This window comes from Trichogramma pretiosum, unplaced genomic scaffold, assembly GCF_000599845.2.
Source record: "Trichogramma pretiosum strain Unisexual culture from Peru unplaced genomic scaffold, Tpre_2.0 scaffold74, whole genome shotgun sequence".
NCBI classification, from domain to species: Eukaryota; Metazoa; Arthropoda; class Insecta; order Hymenoptera; family Trichogrammatidae; genus Trichogramma; species Trichogramma pretiosum.
Window position 1 is genome coordinate 695,107 of NW_019641708.1, and position 23,880 is coordinate 718,986.

General features: G+C 38.3%; 2 protein-coding genes across 2 annotated transcripts; one reads left to right on the forward strand and one right to left on the reverse strand.

Moving 5' to 3' along the window:
• Nucleotides 1-1,602: 1,602 nt before the first annotated feature.
• LOC106659637 (HIV Tat-specific factor 1 homolog) lies at nt 1,603-23,668 on the reverse strand. Its single transcript, XM_014382293.2, has 7 exons — nt 22,977-23,668; nt 22,754-22,887; nt 22,025-22,405; nt 2,620-2,786; nt 2,346-2,532; nt 2,132-2,268; nt 1,603-2,057 (listed from the first exon to the last, which is right to left on the reverse strand). Exons 1-7 carry the CDS (start codon nt 23,419-23,421, stop codon nt 1,952-1,954), a joined length of 1,557 nt encoding a protein of 518 aa, XP_014237779.1. The 5' UTR covers nt 23,422-23,668; the 3' UTR covers nt 1,603-1,951.
• On the forward strand, nt 13,967-22,007 carry LOC106659638. Its single transcript, XM_014382294.2, has 5 exons — nt 13,967-14,450; nt 18,672-19,082; nt 19,946-20,200; nt 20,424-20,685; nt 21,045-22,007. Exons 1-5 carry the CDS (start codon nt 14,375-14,377, stop codon nt 21,316-21,318), a joined length of 1,278 nt encoding a protein of 425 aa, XP_014237780.1. The 5' UTR covers nt 13,967-14,374; the 3' UTR covers nt 21,319-22,007.
• Nucleotides 23,669-23,880: the final 212 nt, after the last annotated feature.

Sequence of the window (23,880 nt, forward strand, 5' to 3'; positions counted from 1 at the left end):
TCTTTACAGCGTTTCAATTGAATTAATGAGGTATTTTTTTCTTTACGGCATTCAACGAGGTGTGTTTTTTTCACACACATAGCGCAAGGCACATGTGTAGCAATGAGGGTTTTAAAAGGTTACAATTTGTGTGACGAAAATTATTTTTTTCTGAAAAATTGTGTTTCATACAGCAAGTCTAATCAATTTGATTTCTCTGAAATTTTGTACAGCTCTTTTCGTAGATAAATTTCATTCACAGCTCTTCAAGTGAATTGTAAGCTGAAATATTGTAAATTTTAATAAGGCGTGCGATTTTAAAACGCGAGATGTCACTTTTATAATACACGAAACACAAGATTTTTTTGTTGTTAAAATTAAGGAAAAATATTCCGAAAAAATATTCTTGGATTCTGAACTGCTTCACCAAAAAACAATTATTCAAGTTTTTAATGATTTTTTCTGAAGCCCTGAAATATCTCTAAAATATGAAAAAGTGCAAGGTGTTAGGCACAGTTATCATGCTTCCTTTCCTCAATTCCGAAGACTCCTTTATGTTTTCGATTGTAAGTTTGCGTGATATTAGTTAAGGCTCTGTAGTTTTGGGAACATAGCGAGGAAGCTGCAATGGTTAGAAAGTTTACAAACGACGCATTCTTATGTATTTTTGGCTGTGCGAGTACTCGAAAAAACTTGACTCGTCGAGTTTAAGTTTTTTCCTCGAGTTCGAGTCGAGTACTCGAGTTTTTGAGTACTCGAGTTTTTTCGGATACTCGCGTTTTTGCGAGGGATCGAGTTTTTTCGAATACTCGCAATATATTTAAGTTTTAAGTAATTAAATGATGAATTAACGGTCTCTAGACCCCTCTCTTCGTGTGTACATGCTTATAAGTGTGATGAGGTGTGGTACTATTAAATTATTTTCTTCTACCAATTCTAGCTGTGAATATCACACTTATAAGCATATACACACGAAGAGAGGGGTCTAGAGACTGTTGATTCACCATTGATTTACTTAAAATTCAAATATATCGCGAATACTAAAAAAAAATTGATTACTCGAAAAAATTCGAGTACCCGAAAAAACTCAAGTACTCGAAAAAAAATCGAGAATTCGAAAAAACTCGAGTACTATAATTTTCCCGACTCGAGTCGAGTAAAACTCGGAAAATCGGATACTCGCACAGCCCTATTTTTGACCCTCAGGAATCCGAGTAGGATATCATTTTTTACCTCAACGTCAGGGTGTAAATCGAGGGTAAATGTGTTTTTCACGTTTATTTCTAAAACTAAGTAAGATACAGGGAAATAGACTGCAACAATCGATTCCTCGTAAAATTTTACATTAAATTACAATTTTGATTTTTAAAGTGTTCGTGCAAAATTGTTCACAATATCGAAAAATTAGTCAACCGTCGGACGCGTTGGCAAGCTGCGTGCGCTATGTCGCATGCAAGCATGAAGATGGCGCATCGTGCTGGCGTTTGCAAGTAAGGACTATAAAACAAGTGTCAATAAAAGCTGTAAATTTGCAAAATATACTCACGAATTGGAACCTGTTTAAAATTAAAACGGGTACGAAAAATAATTGCAAAAAGCTGATTGCGTTGAATTGAATTTAGAAAATTTAATTTAATGCTCACTTTTTTACACTTTTAATTATGCAAAATAAATTTAATTATTTCACAATAAATGAAACATGAAACTAATTACAACTTTCAAGTTAATTTTTTTTCAAGTATAAAATAAAACTAAAAGTTTAATACCATTGTAAAAATGCTCGAAATGTTTTACCTACAGTGGGTATGGTGTACAACTTACGTACGGTATGCAGTTGCAACCGGTAAGCCCTACTTTAGGTACATAATCTGTGCTAAGATATTTTGTATCTACTATAGATAAAAACAAACTTTCTTTTTTATTAAAGAAAAAATAATCAAAATATACAACTTCGTATTTTGAAAAGAGAATTTTACGTTGCAGCCGTTTTTTTAGCGTCCTCGGCGTCCTCTTGCTCTTCTAAGAATTTATCCCACTTGTTGATTCTCTCTTCGATCTGCGCTTCGGTTTCCTTGATTCTGAAAAAGTAAATAACAAGGTTGAATCACAACGAAGCTAAGTAATGAGGAAATCGAGTCGAAAATTAACTTACTTGTACTTCGTTTTGCCATCCCAAATTTCAGCTGTTATTCTTCTTTGAGCAAACCATCGATTATTCAGCAACTGCACGCAGGCCTGCGCCTCTTCTACCTCTTTGAATGTTACTTGAGCCACCCCTTCAGGATTGCGCTAAAAATAAATGTTTTTCAGTGATTTTATTTTTAAATATTAAATATTTATGGTGAAAATTCTAGGCAAAATCTTACATCATAAATGATAACTTTTTTGACCTCGCCACATTTTGTACATTCTGATCGAATATCTTGAGAAAACTCAAGGACGAGTCCTGCGTCTTTGTCGAATTCTTCTGGACTAAATAAGTTCTTAATGATCACAATTCGTTCATTCCTCGATGGTTCGCCGGGCAGTCTGTCTGGCCGCCAGTCAAGTAACCTGTTTTTTAAAATTGACATTAGAATTTCAAAATGTTCAGTTAATTGTCTGTTGCACAGAGTAATTTAAATATACGTAAGTACTTACTTCTCTTTAATTTTCTTTTGCCTCTCCTTATCCTTCTTCTTTTTTTTCGGTTTTCTCGTAGGATCGTAATCACCTTTCATTTGAAATTTAGCTCTCTGCACCGAAATAGTATTACCTCTTATGTCCGAGCCGTCGAAATAATTCAACGCCAGATTCACTGATTCAACCTGAAAAATATTAATTTAAATTTTAATTGAAAAAGTATTATAAATTTCTGAATAAACTGATAATTTTTTTGGTTAATAAAATAACATTTTATTTGAGGGGCGAGTACTGCGTGCCACAAGGCAAGTACCTATATAAATTCATTTTGGCATATAAAATCAATATACTTTAACTGATCCTTTTTGCTTCCTCATAGAGGAAGCTTTGTGATGGGCTCCATTTCGGCTTTTTTATAGAGTAATCGTAGGGTATATTTAATGATATTTCTATATACTAGATCGAATTTCTGACACATGTTGGTATGTATGTGTGTGTGTGTGTGTGTGTGTGTGTGTGTGTGTGTGTGTGTGTGTGTGTGTGTGTGTGTGTGTGTGTGTGTGTGTGTGTGTGTGTGTGTGTGTGTGTGTGTGTGTGTGTGTGTGTGTGTGTGTGTGTGTGTGTGTGTGTGTGTGTGTGTGTGTGTGTGTGTGTGTGTGTGTGTGTGTGTGTGTGTGTGTGTGTGTGTGTGTGTGTGTGTGTGTGTGTGTGTGTGTGTGTGTGTGTGTGTGTGTGTGTGTGTGTGTGTGTGTGTGTGTGTGTGTGTGTGTGTGTGTGTGTGTGTGTGTGTGTGTGTGTGTGTGTGTGTGTGTGTGTGTGTGTGTGTGTGTGTGTGTGTGTGTGTGTGTGTGTGTGTGTGTGTGTGTGTGTGTGTGTGTGTGTGTGTGTGTGTGTGTGTGTGTGTGTGTGTGTGTGTGTGTGTGTGTGTGTGTGTGTGTGTGTGTGTGTGTGTGTGTGTGTGTGTGTGTGTGTGTGTGTGTGTGTGTGCGGCTGTATGTCTGTGTAGAGTGATTCCTCGATAACGGTAGCACGTATCGTGACGGGGTTTGGCTTATTTTGTTCGTTATTATGTAAGGATGAAGCCAGAAAATTGTATTTAGCGATAAAGGAAGAAAAAAAAATTTTTTTTCGATTTTTAAAAATTTTTGGAAATTTTTTTATGTCTGTGTAGAGTGATTCCTCGATAACGGTAGCACGTATCGTGACGGGGGAGGGCTTTTTTTGTTCGTTATGATGTAAGGATGAAGCCAGAAAATTGTATTTAGCGATAAACGAAGAAAAAAAATTTTTTTTTCGATTTTAAAAAATTTTTTTTTACGGGAAAAATTTTTTTTGCGGGAAATTGTCGTTTTCTTCCTTTTGCTCCCTCATATAGGAAGTTTTGTGATGGGATACATTTAGGCTTTCGTATAATATAATTATCTATATACTAGATCGAATTTTTGACACATTTTGGAATGTATGTGGGTGTATGCGGCTGTATGGCTGTGTAGAGTGATTCCTTGATAACGGTAGCACGTATCGTGACGGGGAAGGGCTTATTTTATTCGTTATGACATAGGGACGAAGCCAGAAAAATTCATTTATCGATAAACGTAACGTTTTTTTTTCTATTTAAGAAAAAAATTTTTTTTTTTTTGCATTGTTTGTTTGAGATACCCGATAAAGCTGAGAGGCGCTTTCGTTTCGCTTTCGTAATTAGAAAGATGATATTAATATTTTCAAATTATTTTTAAGTTAAAAAAAAAAGTATGAGGAAGCTACTTGCCAATACATTGGCAGCGGTTTTTAAATATAATATGGAAATTTAATGTAAAATATAATGCACTGCAATTTTTCTAATACGATTCACAATGTAGTACGATCGGATAAGAAATTTAAAAGTTATTTTTAGAAATTATTTTTTAATATGATAATACGGACACGGGTTACAACTCGATTATGATCAGTGTCTTCCGTAAGAAGTTTTATTCGTTTTTGAATTGACCAGGCAAAAATTGGTTTTAATTTTTCGAAATTGAGATCACGAATAAAACTGTACACGAGCGTAAAGGCGACGTTAATTTTATTTTTAGCCTTCAACTCGAAGTTCGCTGGATCACGGGACGTTAGACATACCGAACCGGCAGTAGCATTATTTTGTCTTTTATTGTTTTTACGCTTAAAAACCGCACGCAGTAAACTTTTGTGCGGTGAGACGTGAATTTTTACTTTTTATTTCGAGTATTCGCGTCGTGACGCGTGGTCTCTGACCCTTTCTGGTGTTTTAATGTTTCACGCGCCTTCAAAACATTGTAACGCAATATGCTTGTAACCTCATGTACACCGAGTTTTTATTTGTACCTTTCATGGTATAATTCCCTTCGGAAAGTCGAAATATATTAAAATTGCCACCTTTTATTCATAGCCATGAAATAATCTTGAATATTATGTAAACCCTCTTGGTTATCCATGTACATTTTGTCGACGACTCAACTTAGTACCATTATACATTTTTTTTCTAGAAAATGTTACTAATTTTATTTTTCGAGCTGATTTCCCGATAAAAGGGGCTAGCAGAGCTTGATAAGCTTTTTATTTAGATACAGAAGAAGCAACAGGTATATTTGACACATTCAATGAGGGACCCAAATGTTTACACTTGAAATTAAGCTTCTCGGTGATTAGTTCTCCAAAAAATTAACATTCTCGTACATTATTATCAAGTAAATAACATTATTTATCATATAAAATTTAACTCATAGTTCGTAATATAGTGATACAGGGCTATTTATTGATTTCAAAATAACCGATGTCAAACAACTAAGGTATGTCACGCCGTATTAAAATATCCCAAGGCCGAAACTGTCAATGCGACAAAGATGTTGCATAAAAAAATTTTTATTTCACCCAATTAATACAACACACACACAGACACTTACACTTACACCAAAAGTCAACGACTCATTAAACTGCTAATCATCGAATATGCACACGCTCGCATGCAAGCGTATATACGTACAAGAAAAGATATAGAGGCCTCTCGGCGGCGGTGTCTGCAACATCTGCAACACGTCGCGTCAGCGCAGCGTATATAATCTGTCGGCGTTGGCGCGAGAGCTCGCGTGCTCTGTTTTACAACTGTTTACACGATAAGCGATGGGCCGACGACGGAGTAATTATTAAAAGCCACGCGCTCTGCCGTCTCCGTTATATTTACGCGCGCGCACACACGCACACGCACATTCGTATAAAGGATGACATTCGACGCGCTTATATATAACGGCGGAATGAAGAGTCTCTATAATATTGATAGATGTGTGTACATATAGAGTCAAGTTGGGCCCGTAGGTCACGCGGGCGGGCGCGCGAATTAGTTCCGTGTATCTCTTTATGTATAAACGTATGTAAAGCACGCGAGAGCTATTACACAATGTGCATCTCGGCGATTCCGCGCTGATACGTTGCAGACGGAACACGATTGCGATTTCAATTGAGACGTTTCGAAACGCCATGCATTTGAATAATGATATATGCGCGCGTGTGAGCTAGAGAGGGAGAGAGACGGAGAGAAGAGAGCCCTGCGTAAGTACCGCACGTGAACTCGCGCGAGCTTTGAAATTATGCATGGAAATGAGACTCGCGAGCAATATAGAACTCAACACGCTCGTATGTACATGAGCCATTCCTCAAGATATCTCAGATAAAAATATTAAAAAAATAATTCTATCGGACTCGAGCTAGCGTGGGGTGTGGGCGATTAGCTGAAGTTTTGAATCGAGGCAGAACAAATCCAGTACCCAAATATTTTCGATTTCTTGGGGGTATAAAGGTTGAATTTTTTTTTTTAATATTTATATTTTTGATGAATACAGCAGATAATACAAAGTCATTGTCTGCTGGTTTAAAAAATTTATATTTTTCATTAAATTTTTATAAAATTACACAAGTTCGTAATGTCACTGTTAGCGAGATCAAGATTTTATTATAGGAATAATTTATCTATAAGATTGAGCATTATTTTTAGAAATGTAAATATTTCAATCAAATCAAAATTTGTTTAGTGTTGTATATTTCGGAAAAAATGAAGTCGATACATTGAAATTTATAAGTAATAATATGAAAAAATTAATGGTATACTTTTGGTTTATTACAGCAGTTGATTACAAATTTCGGAGTCGGGTTTTTGGTAATTTTAAACTTCTTTACGTGTTTTTGCAATCGATTTCTGCAATTGAAAGCTTTGCCACATTTTTCGCATAAGTGATATTTGATTTTAAATGTACGTCAATGTGCAATATCAGATGACATTTTTTTCCAAAGGTCCTGCTGCATCTTTACATTCATGACTTTGGATTTTTTCATGAACTGACGTAATGTGCCTGTTCAACTCAATTTTATAACCGAAAGACTTGCCACATTTTTCGCACATGTATTTCTTCAGTTTCAAATGAACTACATTCAGGTGCTGTACCAAATGATCCTTTCGTCCAAATTGTTGGCCACACTCTTCGCATTAAAGATCTTTGTTTATTTCATGAACCGTGGCAAGATGTCTGTTCAGATCAATTTTTTTTAAGAAACATTTTTTACACTCATCGCATCTGCGTTCTCTAAATTTTGTTAATTTTAGTTGGTTAATTTTTTCACGTTTTTATACTCTCGGAATTTCGTGACTAGTTATCCGAAAGATACTTTTTGTGTTATTGTTTCTTCGCACATATCGCCCGTTCGTGTAAACTAATTGTGAGCCTAATTTAATGATATTTTCATTACGATCTCGGGATAATGTTAATTACATGTCAGTGTCTACTCATAGTTGTACAAAACTGTCTACGCTCAGTCGCTATTAACCATTTCCTGCTGTAAGAAGTGTTTACAAATAATATCCGCACAAGTCTATTGCTTAGCTACTCGAGGCATTTAATTTTGAATAATTTCAAGATAAATTATTGTAACGAAGCAATGGAAAGCAGAAAGGATTTAGTTAGGTATGCAATTTTTCATGCTTGTCAAAGATATATTTTTAAACGATCGTTTCTTTAGTGTTAAAGAGGAGCCGCATGACTTTTGGGAAGATGTAGCCAACGAGAGTGTCGATCCAGGGTTCTCGGTGAAAACTGAAAACTCCGAAGAATCATTCCCGAATGAATCATCGGTAAGAACTATTTTTTGAAATTCTGTTCGGATTTGCTCTATAAAAAAACTATAACACAATTTTAATTTTAGGCAAATCCCACCAATGACTATATTTTGTCGCAGCAGAAGACAGATGAGGATATATTTGTAGATTGCGAGAGCGTATTGGTAAAAGTGGAACATAAGCCATCATCGACGAACATCTGCCAAGCTACTGTAAAGGAAGAAAATCCAACAAATGACTTGAATGGGAAAGGGCTTACAATTTTAATTAAAAAAGAATTCGATTACGAAAGGAACCGTCAATTTACCATTAGAGAAGAATCGAGTTTAACGAGACAAATAAAAACGACCCACAAGGGCTGGGGACCACTTAAATGTGAAATTTGTCATAAATCGTTTGAATATCCAAGTAAACTCAAACTCCACGTTAATCAAGTACATGATAAAAACAAACCCTTCCAGTGTGATATTTGTTCCAAATCATTTGTAGAGAAAAGATATCTCAATACTCACATAAATTCAGTACATGAACGGAGCAAACCCTTCGAGTGCGAGATTTGTCACAAATCATTTGGACTAAAAAGTACCCTCGATAGACACACAACAGCAGTACATGATCGTAGCAAACCCTTTGAATGTGAAATTTGTCATACATTTTTTGGTCAAAAATGTTCCCTCAAATCTCATATAAATGCAGTACATATTCGGAACAAATCTTTCGAGTGTGATATTTGTCACAAATCATATGGGTACAAGAGTCACCTAAAAACTCATATAATGACAGTACATGATCGGAGCAAACTCTTCGAATGTGACATTTGTCATAAATCATTTGGACAAAAGGGTGGCCTCAAAACTCATATAATGACAGTACATAATCGAAGCAAACCCTTTGAGTGTAAAATTTGTAACAAATCATTTGGAAACAAAAGTCATCTCAAAAGGCACGTGAATCAAGTACATGAGCTGAGCAAACCCTTCGAGTGTGATATTTGCCACAAATCCTTTTCAACCAAGAGTTACATCAATACTCACATCAGTGCAGTACATGAACGCAGCAAACCTTTTGAGTGTGAGATTTGTCATAAATCATTCGGACGAAAAAGTAATCTTACATCTCACATAATGACAGTACACGATTAGAGCAAACCCTTTGAGTGTGAAATTTGTCACAAATCATTTGGGTTAAAAGGAAACCTCAATAATCACGTAAATACAGTACATAGTCAGAGCAAACCCTTTAAATGTCAAATTTGTCAGAGATCATTTGGATACAAGAGTCATCTCAAAAGGCACGTGAATGAAGTACATGAGCTGAGCAAACCCTTCGAGTGTGATATTTGCCACAAATCCTTTTCAACCAAGAGTTACATCAATACTCACATCAGTGCAGTACATGAACGCAGCAAACCTTTTGAGTGTGAGATTTGTCATAATTCATTCGGACGAAAAAGTAATCTTACATCTCACATAATGACAGTACACGATTAGAGCAAACCCTTTGAGTGTGAAATTTGTCATAAATCATTTTGACAAAAAAGTAATCTTACATCTCACATCCATGCAGTACATATGAAAAGCAAACCTTTCGAGTGTGATATTTGTCATAGATCATTTAGATACCAGAGTGAACTCAAATCTCACGTAAGATAAAATTATAAACGGAGAAAATTTGAATGTAGGACTTGTCACAAATCATTTAACGGCTAGAAGTATCTCGAAAATTACATTAATGTAGTACATATGGAAGGTAAATCTTAGAAATATGAAATTTATTTGAAATTTGTGATTAAACGGGATATATGCTATGTAATTTTAGACAACCATTGTCATGAACAATAAAGCTTTGCAAACGGTTATTCATTTAGTCGTCGCTGTGAAAATCTTTTAGTATCCTTTCATACACGAATTCAAATATCAACACGGTTTTGTGTACATTTGTTCTTTGAAATGCCGTTGTTTTCAAAAAACGAATTTTGAAACATGTAGCCAGGAGAAATCGTAAAGCTGGCATTTTACGATTTCTCAAATTCATGAGAGATTAATAACAACAATAATTAGTATTTTATAGACGCTAAGCAATGTATCTATTCAAGTTACTTTTAACACCAAAGGACATTCCACACGCGTTGCAAGTAAAATTTTTGATTTTTAACGTGATCCTGGAAATGTTTTTTTTTTAGAAAGACCTCCCACAATTTTCGCAAAGGAAATTTTCCAGTTTCGAATGAACTCCATCCACGTGATTGTGCAAGTTTTGTTTAGATAGAAAAAGCTTACCATAATAATCGCACTTATGTCGTACAATTCCATTTTGATTTCCAAATCCATTATCTTCCGAAGTTTTCATAGTGAAAATCTCTCAACTTTTTACTTCTCTATTGTACTGCTATTTCTCTATACTGTTCTCATTTCAGATCTCGCGTATATTTTGAACGTTTACATTCGTTCGTTGAAATTTTTGTTTATTTCGGAACTGATTTATTGAGCCACGATATTACTCAAATTAATATATATTTACTAAAATGAAGTCAAAAGCTGAAGTTAAATTAAAATAACAAAATAACTCATCTTTTTCCTTAATTTTATCAAAGATTTTATAAATAGAGCGTATATAATTTTTTCACTGCCCGATACATGAAATATCGAACTCGTCCTTGTCGCGCATCCATCACTGCACGCGTCGTTATAAACTCTCGTATAGCGAATCAGGCTCGTATCGCTAGTTGGGTCCGATTTTATGAAAAATAAACGCAACGGCGCAGCAGCTTTTTCTTACATATACGTCCCATTATACGCGAGCGAACGAGGAATCTTAATGCAGTCCGCGGCATTACGTATACGCGAATAGTTTACCTCCGGCAGCAGCAGCAACGAGTCAATGTGTACACACGAGCGCGGCTACTAAGAGCTACAGTGGCAGGAAGCTGGGAATGCGAGCTCGAATATAGATATATTTCGAGATCGATCTGTATGGATTTTCTCTCGTTTATTTTTTTCTTCTCGATAAAAATTACGACGCGGACGCGACATTGCTGGAAGGAAAAGAGAACAAAAAAAAAAAAAAAAGATGNCGATTTAGAAAAAAAAAAAAAAAAAAGATGAAAACACGAGTGCGCGAGACAGCTTTTGCCGCGCGACGTCTTGCTCGCGTCTGCGCGTGACGAATTAATAATTGCCACAAGACGCGCATCGTATGTATGTGCGTACGAGAAAGCTCGCTGCAAAGAAAAATACATATATATATCGCGTAAGACGCGTTGCAGCGCGTAAAACATACCGATATTACACATATTACATACGTATAGCTCGAGCTCAGGATAAGAAGCAGATGCGGCGAAAGTTTGCGCGAGATCAAAATAAAATCTCTGTACGCATATATGCCAAGGTGCATCAGCCTTTAAACCCGCAAAAACAGATCAGAAGGAAGAAGAGGAGGCAAAAATAGGCTCGCGATACCCACGCTTATACCCACACACACACACGGTAAGAATGTAAAACGCGAAACTCGATTTTTTACATGCCCCTGCCCGAAAAGTCGAGCATAATAATGTATCGTGGAAGCAGCTGCTGCATACGACGACGACGACGACGACGATCGTCGAGGAGGTATTTAGGCAGGCAATGATCGAGTTCTTCATTAACTTCGTTCAAGCAAATGTAAGCTCGCGGCGAACCGAATTGTATATATATGTGCACTGCACGGCACTTGCTGCATCGCGCACATACACGCGAGAGAAAGAGAGAGAGAGAGAAATAAGCAATATGTCATCGCCGTTAATACGCGCCGACAGATAGGACGCGAGAAAATCCGACGAAAGAAGCGGCGGCTCGTTAATATTAAATAGCGCAGTTTTGAACTCTCTATATAGACTGCAGCTGCTTATATATACGATTTTCGAGAATTCGCGCAGCTATCGTCGAGCTTTGATGGATCGAGGGTGCGAGAACTATGTTTTTTTTGTTGTTGTTGCTTCTTCCATTTATCGGTTTTCGAAGAGAGAGAGAGAGAGAGCGTCGTCGTCGTGTACACAGAGAGTGTAAGAAGACGCAGAGGCGCCGTGCGCTATACTCCGCAAAAAATAAACCTTATGTCACGTTACACGCAGCCGCAGAGCAGCAGAGCATCTTCAAAGTGAAATCTCAACTGGCCTTTTTGACATGAATAATTCACACGCGCGCGCTGTATAGAAAACTATCGGTTTTGTAGGAATTGGCACGCGGATATTTTTACACGACGACGACGACGACTATACGGTGTACGCGAAGAGCGATGCTAATATACTCTAGTTTTTGACTTATGCGCAGTGCACACACGGGCATTCGTTGTGTAAGCGTATATGCTTAGTTGCAAATGTATAATATCGACGCGAGTGTAATGAAATTTTTGCACCTTTTCGAAGAGGACTGTATGCATGAAGATATTATAACGTTCGTTGCACGCGCATTTACGCAGAAAATGCATCGCGGCGGCACATCTACCTACTTCTTCTTCATCTTGCTATTAATATAAGCGTCAAAATGGTATCACATCCCGCTCAAACCGTGAACTTTCACACTCTAATGATTATTACGCGCGCGCATTTATATATAATAATATTACTCGAGGATGCGTGCCTATTATATACGCGCGCGGCTTTTGAAACTTAATATCGCGCGCCAAATAAATGTCTCATCGAGTTTTCCGCGCGAGTTTCGCTGTATAATGTGCGATCGCATACGACTATATAACGGTTAATTTATATATACACAAAGTAATTCGTCAATTTGTTCTCGCTCTCTCGGCTATATTATAATATACAAAGTCAGCGGTCTTTTTGTGTCGATCGAACGAAGCCGCGATTACGGCGAAACCGAGGCGCATATGTATATACAAGCATATAAGTGCTGATCGAATGTGGCTATCGTTGCGTTCATTAAACGTAACGAGTGATCGATTCCTTTGATAATTTATACGTACGTCGCGGATATTTATACAATATATAATATTTATTTATATGTTCGGCGCGGAGAAATAATGGCACGTATATGAGTACGCGATATGTCGCGATAAAACTGTTTTATACAATAGAGCCAAAGAAAACGTAGAAGAAGAAGAAGACGGGCCGCAGCTTGGCGCCAAAATATTTACCCGCGCCGCAGTTAAACATCCGCTGCCTCCTTATCGCTGAAATAATATATTACTTAATTAAATCCCTCTCTCTCTCGACTCTCCGCGGTACCCACGCGTGACTCCGTAAACATTTCGCGCGTTGAATTATCGTATAATTATACTCCTGTAAAATTTGACTCAACTTTGAAATGTGTCCACGTCGTCGTCGTGACTCATCGCGGGCGCGAATCGTGCACCTTGCATATTATGATATAATGTAAACATCTGAGGGGGATCGGATTTTAATTTCGCTGAATGTTTTTTTTTACATTTGCATTTGCATGTGCATTTGCATCGCAGCTTAATTTATCAAAACCATTGAAATAGAAATAATGAGATAGGCATGAACGATGCACCGGATACGCTCACGCGCGTTGAAATTTGTCACCGCGTACACAATGTACACATAATGGCGCGCGCATAGCCTAAATTGTAAATCAAAGCGTCTCTCGCTCGGGCAAAAGGAAAGCTCTCTCGGCTCTTTATAATGCATGCGCGCGCGTAGACCCGCGGAGAAAACCTACGCAAGATATCCTCCGCGCTGCGCGTGTCTTTTGAGTCAGTTACTAATTTTTCTTTTCTCCAATTTTTTTTTCTGTCCAGCGCCGTGCTATACAAAAGCACAAAAGCTGCTGCAGCACACGCGTACACGTCGAGCAGCGAGTGTGTATTACAATGCCTCGATAAAGTAGGTCTGTCTAACATCATCGTGTCCTCGTGTCGTCGTCGTCGCTCGTCGTCGCTCGTATAGACATATAGCTCTTGTGTGCAGTCAGTCGCTTGTCGTCATTATCACTTACACACGTACGCGACTTTCGACTCGTGTATAATATAGGTATATATATCCGTCACCGATATATATCTATATGTATATTGTGTGTACAACATAGTAGTCGTCGTCGTCGTCGAACCGTATACATATAAGCGAACGAAGCGAGCGAAAAAGAGAGAAGAGGCGCATAACTGCAATAGACGGAAGGGAAAACGAAAAGCAGCAGCGGTATATAGAGGCAGCTTCGAGCCGGGCGTATTGTACGCTGCTGCGATCGCTCGCTCGCTCGCGCGCGCGGCACTTTTAGTACGGCGCGAACCGACACCGGCGAAGGACCATCATCACATCACCACCGTATAACCACGGCTATATCGAAGCTACGAGTTTCGATTATTTTATCGTTATTATCGTGGTTGGTGGCTGGTAACAGTAGGATTGGATTATGACCTAAATTTTTGTTTAGTTTTTTTTTGGTTTTTTGTTTACTCCCGTGTGTGTTATGGCCTGCAGCATCACACCCATTCCGGGAGGAGCAGCCACAGCAGCTCCGAACGCGATTCGTTATCGTCACTAGTGCTGCGTCAAAGATTCCTGTCGAGTAACATCGATTGCTCAAGTTTTTTTTTGGTGTGCATTCGTGTGTGTCTGTGCGCGCGCATTGTCAGCAACGGTGCATGTGTTTTTTGTGTATGTTTACGTTACGAAATACATAAGCAAAGAAACACGAGATGTCTCGGTGTCTACGCTGCCGAGTGCTGCTGCTACCACTGCTGCTGCTGCTGCTGTTGCTGTTGCATACTGCAGGTAATTATAAAAGCGGTGATTTAAATTTCCGGTGAAAAAGAAGAGTTCGGGCCCTGCTGCCGGCGGCGGCGGCGGCGGCAACTTGTGTGTGTATAAAAGGGAGAGTGCAGCACGCGAGTGCAGTGTGTAAGACATATACTACAAGTTATAAGCTCCGACCGCACTTTAGCGGCCGAAAAATCGCATTAACATTTTTGAAACTTCTTCCCCTCGAGCTCGCGAGCGAATGAAAATTACAGGATGTGCGCGAGCTTTTTGCAAAAAAAAGTCCCATTGTTTCTGTGCGTTTACCTCTTTTGGGGACCATCGTGTCCTTATCTTAAATAAAACAATTTTGCCAATCTTCTATTATGTATAAAACAAAAAAAAAAAAGAAGATACATGACAAATGGCGTGAAATTTTAATCAACAAGCGAAGAAACGTATACCAAATAATAGGGAAGCGCACGAGCAGCGCAACGCAGGCAATACTAGAAAACGAGAGCGATAAATCCTGATTGCTTTTTTACTATATGTCGTGCGCACACACTTACAGACCCGCGCGTACACAGCAGTATAAGCACCTTTTGCAATCTTGAATTTATAAGGAAAGAGAAAAAAAAAAGACGAAGGAAAGAATTATTATTCGAGTGGCTTTATACGAAGACGTAAATAGGTACTGTACTTCTGCCTCGCTCGAGCGTAATTCAAATTTTATCGCAACGTGTACGTGTACGCGTGTGTGCATATGATGTCACCTATATACACTTTACGACGCCCGAGCGCCAAGTTCTCTCTTTTATATAATCGATCTTAGGCGCGCGATTGTGATAATAGTGTGTAATAATATACATATATACGTGAAAGAGTCCGAGATCTCGGCGTTATTAATCATCGTTTTTGCCGCGCGGCGCCTCGTCTGCTGCTGCACCGGAAGAGACGAGCGCGAGCGATCGATCTTATTATAATTTTCCACGCTGCGGCGAAGGTGTGTATAGTATACATTATGCCCTCATTATCGCTCGTCGAAAGAATAAAATAATCCTCTCAACCCCCGCGCACGCACGATTCGATATATTTATGCATCAAGGTTCGAGTACAGTGCGAACCGCTCCGCATTGTCATATATAATTATTAACGGGGGCCCGGAGAAAAAAGAGAGAGAAGAAGAAAAGATGCGGCGCGTCGTAGATGGTCAACGATGCGCGGCTCGACGGAAGTCTCACACGTATTATAAAAATTAATCCTCTCCATAATAAATATATGTACACAAGCGCGCGGACTTTGAAACACAATGAGTTTATCGTTCGCGCGCCCACGAGAGAGGTTTATTTCTCCGACGAAACGAAGTAAAATAAAAAATAAAAAAAATAAAAACGGGGGAAGAAAAGATGAAAAGGAAGAGACGACGACGGAGACTGACGAGGGGCGGAGTATAGTTCGTGCGAGCCGCTGCAGTTTATATAATGCGAGAGCTCGACGTGTGTATATACACGAGATCAATGAGATTTTTTGGCAAGTCCACGGGGTACTATAAAATAACGCTATGTACCGTACGAGAGAGACACAAGGTCAATGTCATCGTTTTACGCGCGGCCTAAGTACTCGACCACGAGACTTTATGTGTGTCTACTGTGTAGTGATGATATATTTTAAGATGCGCGCCTCGTCGTCGTCGTCATCTCGTTGCGTATGGGAACACGCGATTTTTCCGTCGGATTTCGAAAAGAAACTCTTGAAAAATTTACGTCGATAATACGTCGTTCTCAAGTGTATATATCGCAATCGATCGCTCGAGACTTTTAAACTGCTTCCACGTATCGCGAGAAATCGGCGTTTTAATCTCCATGCACGCGCGCACGCACGCGTTTCGGGAGAATTCGCGCACTCGAATGAACGATTCCGATTGTATGCGCGCTGCCGCGCCCGGATTCGCGTGCAGTAATATCGATATATACATCGATTTCCCGGGAAAATCGTATCATTGCCCCGGAGAGTCCGAAATTCGAAAATAATGACTCGAGTATTAAACGATCATTATGCTTTGTGCATTGATATACGCGAATGCGAATCGAGCGTTCGATGAACCAACATATATGTAAAACGAGTATACGCAGTGTCAATGAATCGATCGTCGAATTGCCTATATATATCGCAGACTAATAATCATGGCTGTTGGCTAATCCGATCATACGTATACAATACCGACGAACAATTTAAATAAAGTGTATACAGTGCCGCGCGCGCGCGCACTTGCCATTTAACTCGAGGCCCTGACGTTGCACTCTATGCAACTCGGCATGGCGTGTGTAAATAGAAACGCGCGCGCGAGAGAGAGAGAGAGAGAGTAAAGAGAGGAGTAGAAAGAAAAAAAAATCGACGATTCGAAAATGCGACTGTGCGTGCTTTTATCAAACGATATACACACGCGATATGATGCATGGCATTTATTTATACTGATGTCATATTGTATATTGTACGCGCGAAAAGCGTGTCAGTCGCTATTTGTCAGACGCTAAACTAAACGCAACGCGCGCACACACACACAAACATGTCATAGGTTCTGTAATATATAACGTGAATCTTGCCTGCGCGTAATGTATAACGTGTATATAACTTTTATCCGCGGCTATATTACTTAACGACATAAACATGCATTTTTATAATACATTAGCTGCAGCCGATTCCGAGAAAACGGAAACGCGCGTATTTTGCCTCGCGCCGCATCGACGAACGTAATGTAGGAAAATAGTGTCGAATTTGCATGCGTATAATACACGCACCGCGCGTCGTTTTAAAAGGCGGCCGCGGAGAAGCCGATCGGCGCGCACTATACAATACGCGGCGCACACGCACGAGCTTGTAAATGTGTACAATTTACAAACTGCATCGCCGCCGGTCCGTTGAAGAGAGAGAGAGAGAGAGAGAGAAAATCATTTAGGCTCTAGTTTGCGAACGAAAATAGCTGTATTATATACACAGCGCGAGGCGAAGCTATATACTACGACGGCGACGACGACGACGACGACTGTTTAAAAAGCTTTGCGGTCTCGCATCGCGTTCTTATAAATGCATTATGTATATTTATATGTCGAAACAAAATCTCAACTGCAAACATTCGCGTGTGAAATTTATGCTCCTTGGAGCTTTTATAATAATATACAATAATATGACACGCGTGTTGTGCAACGCTATTATACATCCGACATATCTGTCGTTCGTCGAGCTTTCGGCTTTACGCATACCCCGCGAGCCTAAGGTGTAAGAGAGAGCTTTTAAATCATAATGGTCAATTCGGCCTCATTTGCGCGTGTCACGCATATAATGTAAAGAATTTCATCGATACCGCGCGAGCGAGTTTATCTATTTTATTTCATGAAAATAAAATGTCGTATTATGTATTCTTTCGCGTCTTTAGCGTCTCTTTAGCTCTTTATCTATATTAGTTATTACTAATATGCGCGTGTATTGCGACAGAGCGAAAAAAAATGAAAGAAAAGAAAAAAGGATATGCGTCACGTGTCGCGCCTAATGACACGGCCATTATTTTCGATCTACTTGCGCGAGTAAGAAAGATGTATGTATATAAAGCTGCTTCTATCGCCGCCCCTTGGCTATACGTATATACTTTTTCTTCTTCTCCGTCGTCCGCGCGCAGAGATTGATACATTCCAATACCCGAGAGTTAAACGTCCGACAGGGAATGTATGGGCGTATATAACGTCGCTGCGGTTCTTAATTAACGAGCGTTAAAGAGCTTTTCGCGGATAATCGACCGCGAGCAATATGTCATACTCGCAATAACACACCTTTGTTTATGACGAATTCGTTCGATCGCGGAGAGAGACACGCGGGAATTTTCTATAAGCTTTTTTTTCGCCGCGAGAGCGAATAAATAAATGTCACGAAAGATTATATACGAATGTAAAAAGTATAGGCGTGAGTACAATGACGATTCGATCATTCATGAATAATAACGCTGGATGCGAGAAATTGCAGTTGATGACGTATACGAATTTTACAATTACGATCGTGCGTTCTTTTGTAATTTTATATATTGTAGGCAAAGCGGATTAAAAATGCGCTATGGCGGGGTAAATAACAATGCATCGTTTTTCGGAAAGGAAATAAAATTTACTGCCACCGCTGGGGCTCAATTTTTAGACTCACGAAGCGTATATATAAAATTTTATATTCGACGCTGTATCGTAAACGCTATTCTTCTTTTTTTTTACAACGCAGCCGGTCAAGCCGAGGCAGCCGACGACAACCAGCTGCAGAACGATCCGCGTTACAGCATAGATCTCGAGCTTCAACAGCACATAGACAATCCCGACGACAAATACAACAAAAACAACAATAACAATGGCATACAACGCAGTCATCACAGATCACTGCCCGAAAGCAACGACGTTGTAATGGTAACCTCTTCCGTCAACAACAACAGCAACAATAATAATCAACGCGCCAACAACAATAAGTGTCCCGAGGGCTTCTTTCGATTGCGCCGCTTCTGCTACTACCTGAGCGCGGGCCTGGCCCAGTGGCGCGAGGCCTACTTCCAGTGCAAGGCGCGCAACGCCAGCCTGGCCAAGCTCGATCTCAGGGTCAAGGACAGGCTGCTGCGCGAGTACCTCATGGACGAGCGATTCCGTGAGTATATTACACGTATGGGCTATAATCAAATAAAAACTAAGTAAGTATGTACTCTTGAAGAGTTCATTGAAAAAAGAAAGTCCTGAAAAGTTCAGCCCTCTAGGTATCTCTTATGGATCTACAGGATTTCAAAGTTGGAATTTCCCTTTTCCAATTTTATTCTGATTTTCTAGGGTGAATGTGAAAAAATTGTTGAAACACGATTTTTAATATAAAATTTAATGAAGAATAATGAAGAATTAAAATTTGTTATCCAAAATCATATTCAGAAGCTTTCTACTCCATTCAAAAGTGAAAACAGCATCAAAATCAAAAAATAAACATCTTTGTATCCATCGATAAGGCTAATATTATAATATGTTCATCGATACATCAAAATATAACTTCTGATAAATTTTGGTCATCTGCAGACAAACAGACTTCATTATTGAGCATGATATGAGTCAAGAAGCAAAGTTTTTTTCTAATTTTCCTTAATTATGCTATTTTCTTGTTTTGATGAAGCAGAAACTTATGAATATGATTTTGGATAACAAATTCGAATGATCCTCATCAAATTTAACATCAAAAACCATGTTTCAATAATTTTTTCATATTCACCACACATGGGAAGCAGAATGAAATTTGAAAAATTAAATTCCAACGTTGAGCCCCTGAAGATCCATAACGGATGGACCTATAGGGCTGAAATTTTCAGGATTTTCATTTGTCAATGAACTCTTCAAAAGTACATACTTATTTTTTATTTCATTTTTTCGAAGGGGGACAGTTGACCCGATATAGCCCTGTACAAAAAGGGTCGAGCTATTATATGGACTATCTTTCCAATATATATCATTGTTATTTGCTATTGCATGTAGGAAAATTGGAGAGGTGGATCGGCGGCTCGTACAATTGGCGCAAGGAGATCTGGGAGTGGGGCGTGTCCGGCGAGAGGATGAGCAACTTTACGAATTTCGTCAAGAGATCATCCGCCGAGTCGTCGACGACGGACGACCAAAAAAATTTCACGTACTCGTGCGCCGTGCTCGATCCGGCCCACGAGTACAAGTGGGACGCCCGACGCTGCTTCGAGCAAAAGTACTACATATGCGAGGTTGCGGCAGCGAAAACAGGTAAGATTTTTTTTGCTGCTGCCGCTGTTGCTGAGATTATTTATAGACGCACTCCAAGTCTATATACTCTGACTCAGCTCCAAATAACTCTATCGCGAGTTTTCGCAGCAATTGTCGTTAGATTTCTTTTCCTGCCACTCCCGTTAATGAATTTGCCGAACGTGCTTGGAATTCGTGAATACGATGCGATATTTATTTATTTATTTATTTTTTTTTTTCAAAGGCAAGAAGCGCAAAAGCGACGGTGAAGCACCGCAGAATCAGAGATTAAGGACACCCGGGAAGCGAGAGTACGACAAGGAGGAGCAAAAAGACGAGCCAGTGAAGGTGATCAGAGGCAAAAATAAGAACAACGTCAAAAAATCGAAATCCTCCGTCAGGAAGAAGAGCTGGCTCGCGCACGGCAGCAGCAGCAGCAGCAACGGCATCGAAGACAATCAGATCTGGATTCACGGAATCAAGCTGGGCTCGCGACCACCGAAGGGGTAAGAGCGGGAAAAAAGCTTTTTATATATACGCGCGCGAGCAAAGAGGGCCGAGAGATAGAGCGAAATTCTTCGAAGTGCAAATGCACAATTTATTTTAAGATAGTATTTCGTTGGGCGCGTTGCGCGCTTTCTTTTCTATTTATTTCGCTGCGCGTCGTGTTTCGGCCGAGCAGCATCGATTTTCTTTCGCTTTATTTTTTTTCGAACTATCGCCTCTTTGCATTATTAGAAGCGTCGAGAGATCGATTCGGGATTTATTTTCGTCCCGTGCTCGGGGCGCTTCTCGGCGTTGAATTTTGCCAAAGGAAGTATCAAAGATATCGATGTATGGATTGATATACGTTGATTTCTCGCAGGCGCGACTCGAAGAAGATCCACAGCAAGAAGTCCAGCAGCAAGAATCGCCACGGTCATCATCATCATCATAACCATCGCGCGAAAGCGACGGACGTGCAGCTGGAACTCACGAAGCCGGCCGAATTCGAGGCGTTCACGGCCAACAACGACCGAGTCGGCAGGAGGAGATTCGACGAGAATCTGCAGAGATTGAGCGGCAACGAGCCGAACGACGACGTGAATCGACTGCTCGGCAACGATTTCGTTCGCGAAGAGATCCTACTCAAAATTTGAGCTTCCGATTCTAGTTGAAAGTTATAACTGCAAACTATTGTTTTTACTTGCATAATTGAAGAAAAGAAAAGAAGGATAATACTGCCCGGCTAACTTCGGTTCATCATATAATTTTACGCTTTACGTTTTGAAATTTAAATACTTAATTGGAAAATTGCCATTAAACAGTGAAATGTTAGATAACATAGCTTTTTTGAAAAATTACGAACAAAAATGTATCGAATGACTCAACGAAAAATAAGATTAGTATAACTTTTAAAGTTTAAGGGAATTTGTACCATTCATGCAATATGCCTACACTAATTCTTATTATTTTCTGAAAAACGCTTTTAACTAAAAGTAAGTTTTATACTTGCCATGTAGAGAGCGAAATGCGCTCTTCAATATTTAAGATTAAATAGTCTAAATTTTAAGTTATAAATGCCATTTTGAGCATTCTACTTCATATCGAAGAACAAAAGCTTGGATTAAGCATTCAAAGAAATGAGTAATGTTGCATTACAATTTAACATATGTAATAATTATACAAGTTTTAGCATATTGATGTTACTAGCCAGTATTTTAATTTATAGTTTTAAGCATTCTTTAAAATTTATTCAATAAAGATAGAACACTTAGTCTATACTTATTTTAAATAATTTTGCTTTGCAAGCAATTATTGAACCTTACTTGGCTAATAAGTATTTTTGAGAGAAAAAAACATTACCTTCAAATATGTACAGCGTGCATCGCCTTTGATTTCTCCATTCTCATCTGTATACAATTTAAGCTTGTTTTTTCCCTTATCATCTCGTGCAAGTATTCCATAAGTTGTTACTCGCCCCTCGAGTTCATCTAATGTTATATCTAAAGGCAAATTGGAAATATAAATAGTAGTATTATGAGCCTCATCAATTTCAAACCACTGTGGTGGCTCTTGTGCTTTTCTTTTATTTTCAGCTTTTTTCTCTTCTTTACTCTTTTTTATCTCTTCTTTTGAAATTTGAGGTTTTTGCTCTAAATTGGTGGAATTAGGTTTGTTTGCATCGTCATTAGAGTCAGCAAAACCATAATTCATTTGATACCTAGCCATAAAATCATCATCGATCTATAAACAAAAAATTTAATTATCAAAATATGTGCATGATGAAATGTGTTATTCTATTTGATGTATTATGTAAAATATTTATAACATTTTGATTTTTTTCAGGAAACTTCTGAATGATAATACAAATTTTAATAAAAGATTTGGAATTTTACTTCATTAAATGTACTTTGTTTATAAATAGACAAAAATATGAACTGAAGAATCTGAGAAATATGGGTTTACTAAAAGTTACAGTTACACAAGTTACACACAGTGAATATTTTAAATTTTATCATGAACCTTTCGAAGTTTTTCACAAAATTGAATGATAAATTATAATACTGAAAGCATTTAAAAATTGATAATTACCTTAGGAAACCAGCCGTTTTTCTCTTTATCCCAAATGTATACAGTACCATCTTTTGGATCGGTATATGTGTGAGTATCATTTTCAAACCCATATACACCTAATGATTGTGGATTTTCATCATCTCCTTCAGCACCTACACAATTAAAATATTTTATGTTAAAAATGAATATCAATGAAGGACAAATTTGAATAAATGTGAAAAAAAATTTGAATAGGGCTTACACCACTTATTTTCTTGACTATCCCAAATAAATCTTTTGCCAGTTCCTGGTTCCGTATAGATACATTTATCACCCTCGTATGTCATATGACTCGAATAATTAAGATTGGCAGAATTAGATGGGTCAGAGGATTGAGGATCCTCTTTCGATTCATCTTCTTCATCTGTATCAAATTCTTCGATATCGTCATCATTTCTTTTATATACTTTGGGTTTTTCTCTCCAGACTGGTTTCACTTGTGGTACTACATTTTGAATGCTAGTTGTAGGCTGAGCATTCACCTCTACAACTTTTTCAGCTTTTTCTTCTGTGCTAGATTCTGTTTTGGAATCAATTTCATTGTTTACATCATTTTCAACACTGTGTTCAGCAACTTCATCATTTTTCACTGTTACATTTTCACTATTTAAACTTTCTTGTACACTGTCATCACTTGGATCACCCATTTTTTCACAGATTAATTTTTATTGTTGCGTTCATCCAAAAAAAAAAAATCATTACCCAGAATAAGTTTGAGTTATTGCCTATGATTCTCGCAGAATTGAAGGTTAGAGTTTGCAGAAATCACGTCAAAATGTTTTGACACACTAATTCGCTGATTCTTCGCGCCATTCTGAATTACCATTTAAATTATTTTTTTCAAATGTTGACATCCGCACATCGATAATATTTAACACGTAATTACAGCAGATTATAGGGTTTTGTTCAATTTAATTAAAACGGATGAGTTTAAAATAAATAATATTGCCACATCTGTTAACGACTGAAATGATATTAAAAAAATAGTTTTATCTATAAAAGTAAAAAAATTTAAAGTGCGTAAAGATCTGTTTCATAGGTAATATTCTTATTGTCATACTTATTCATACTAATTTTCTCAATATTACATTAAATATTAGTTTTTT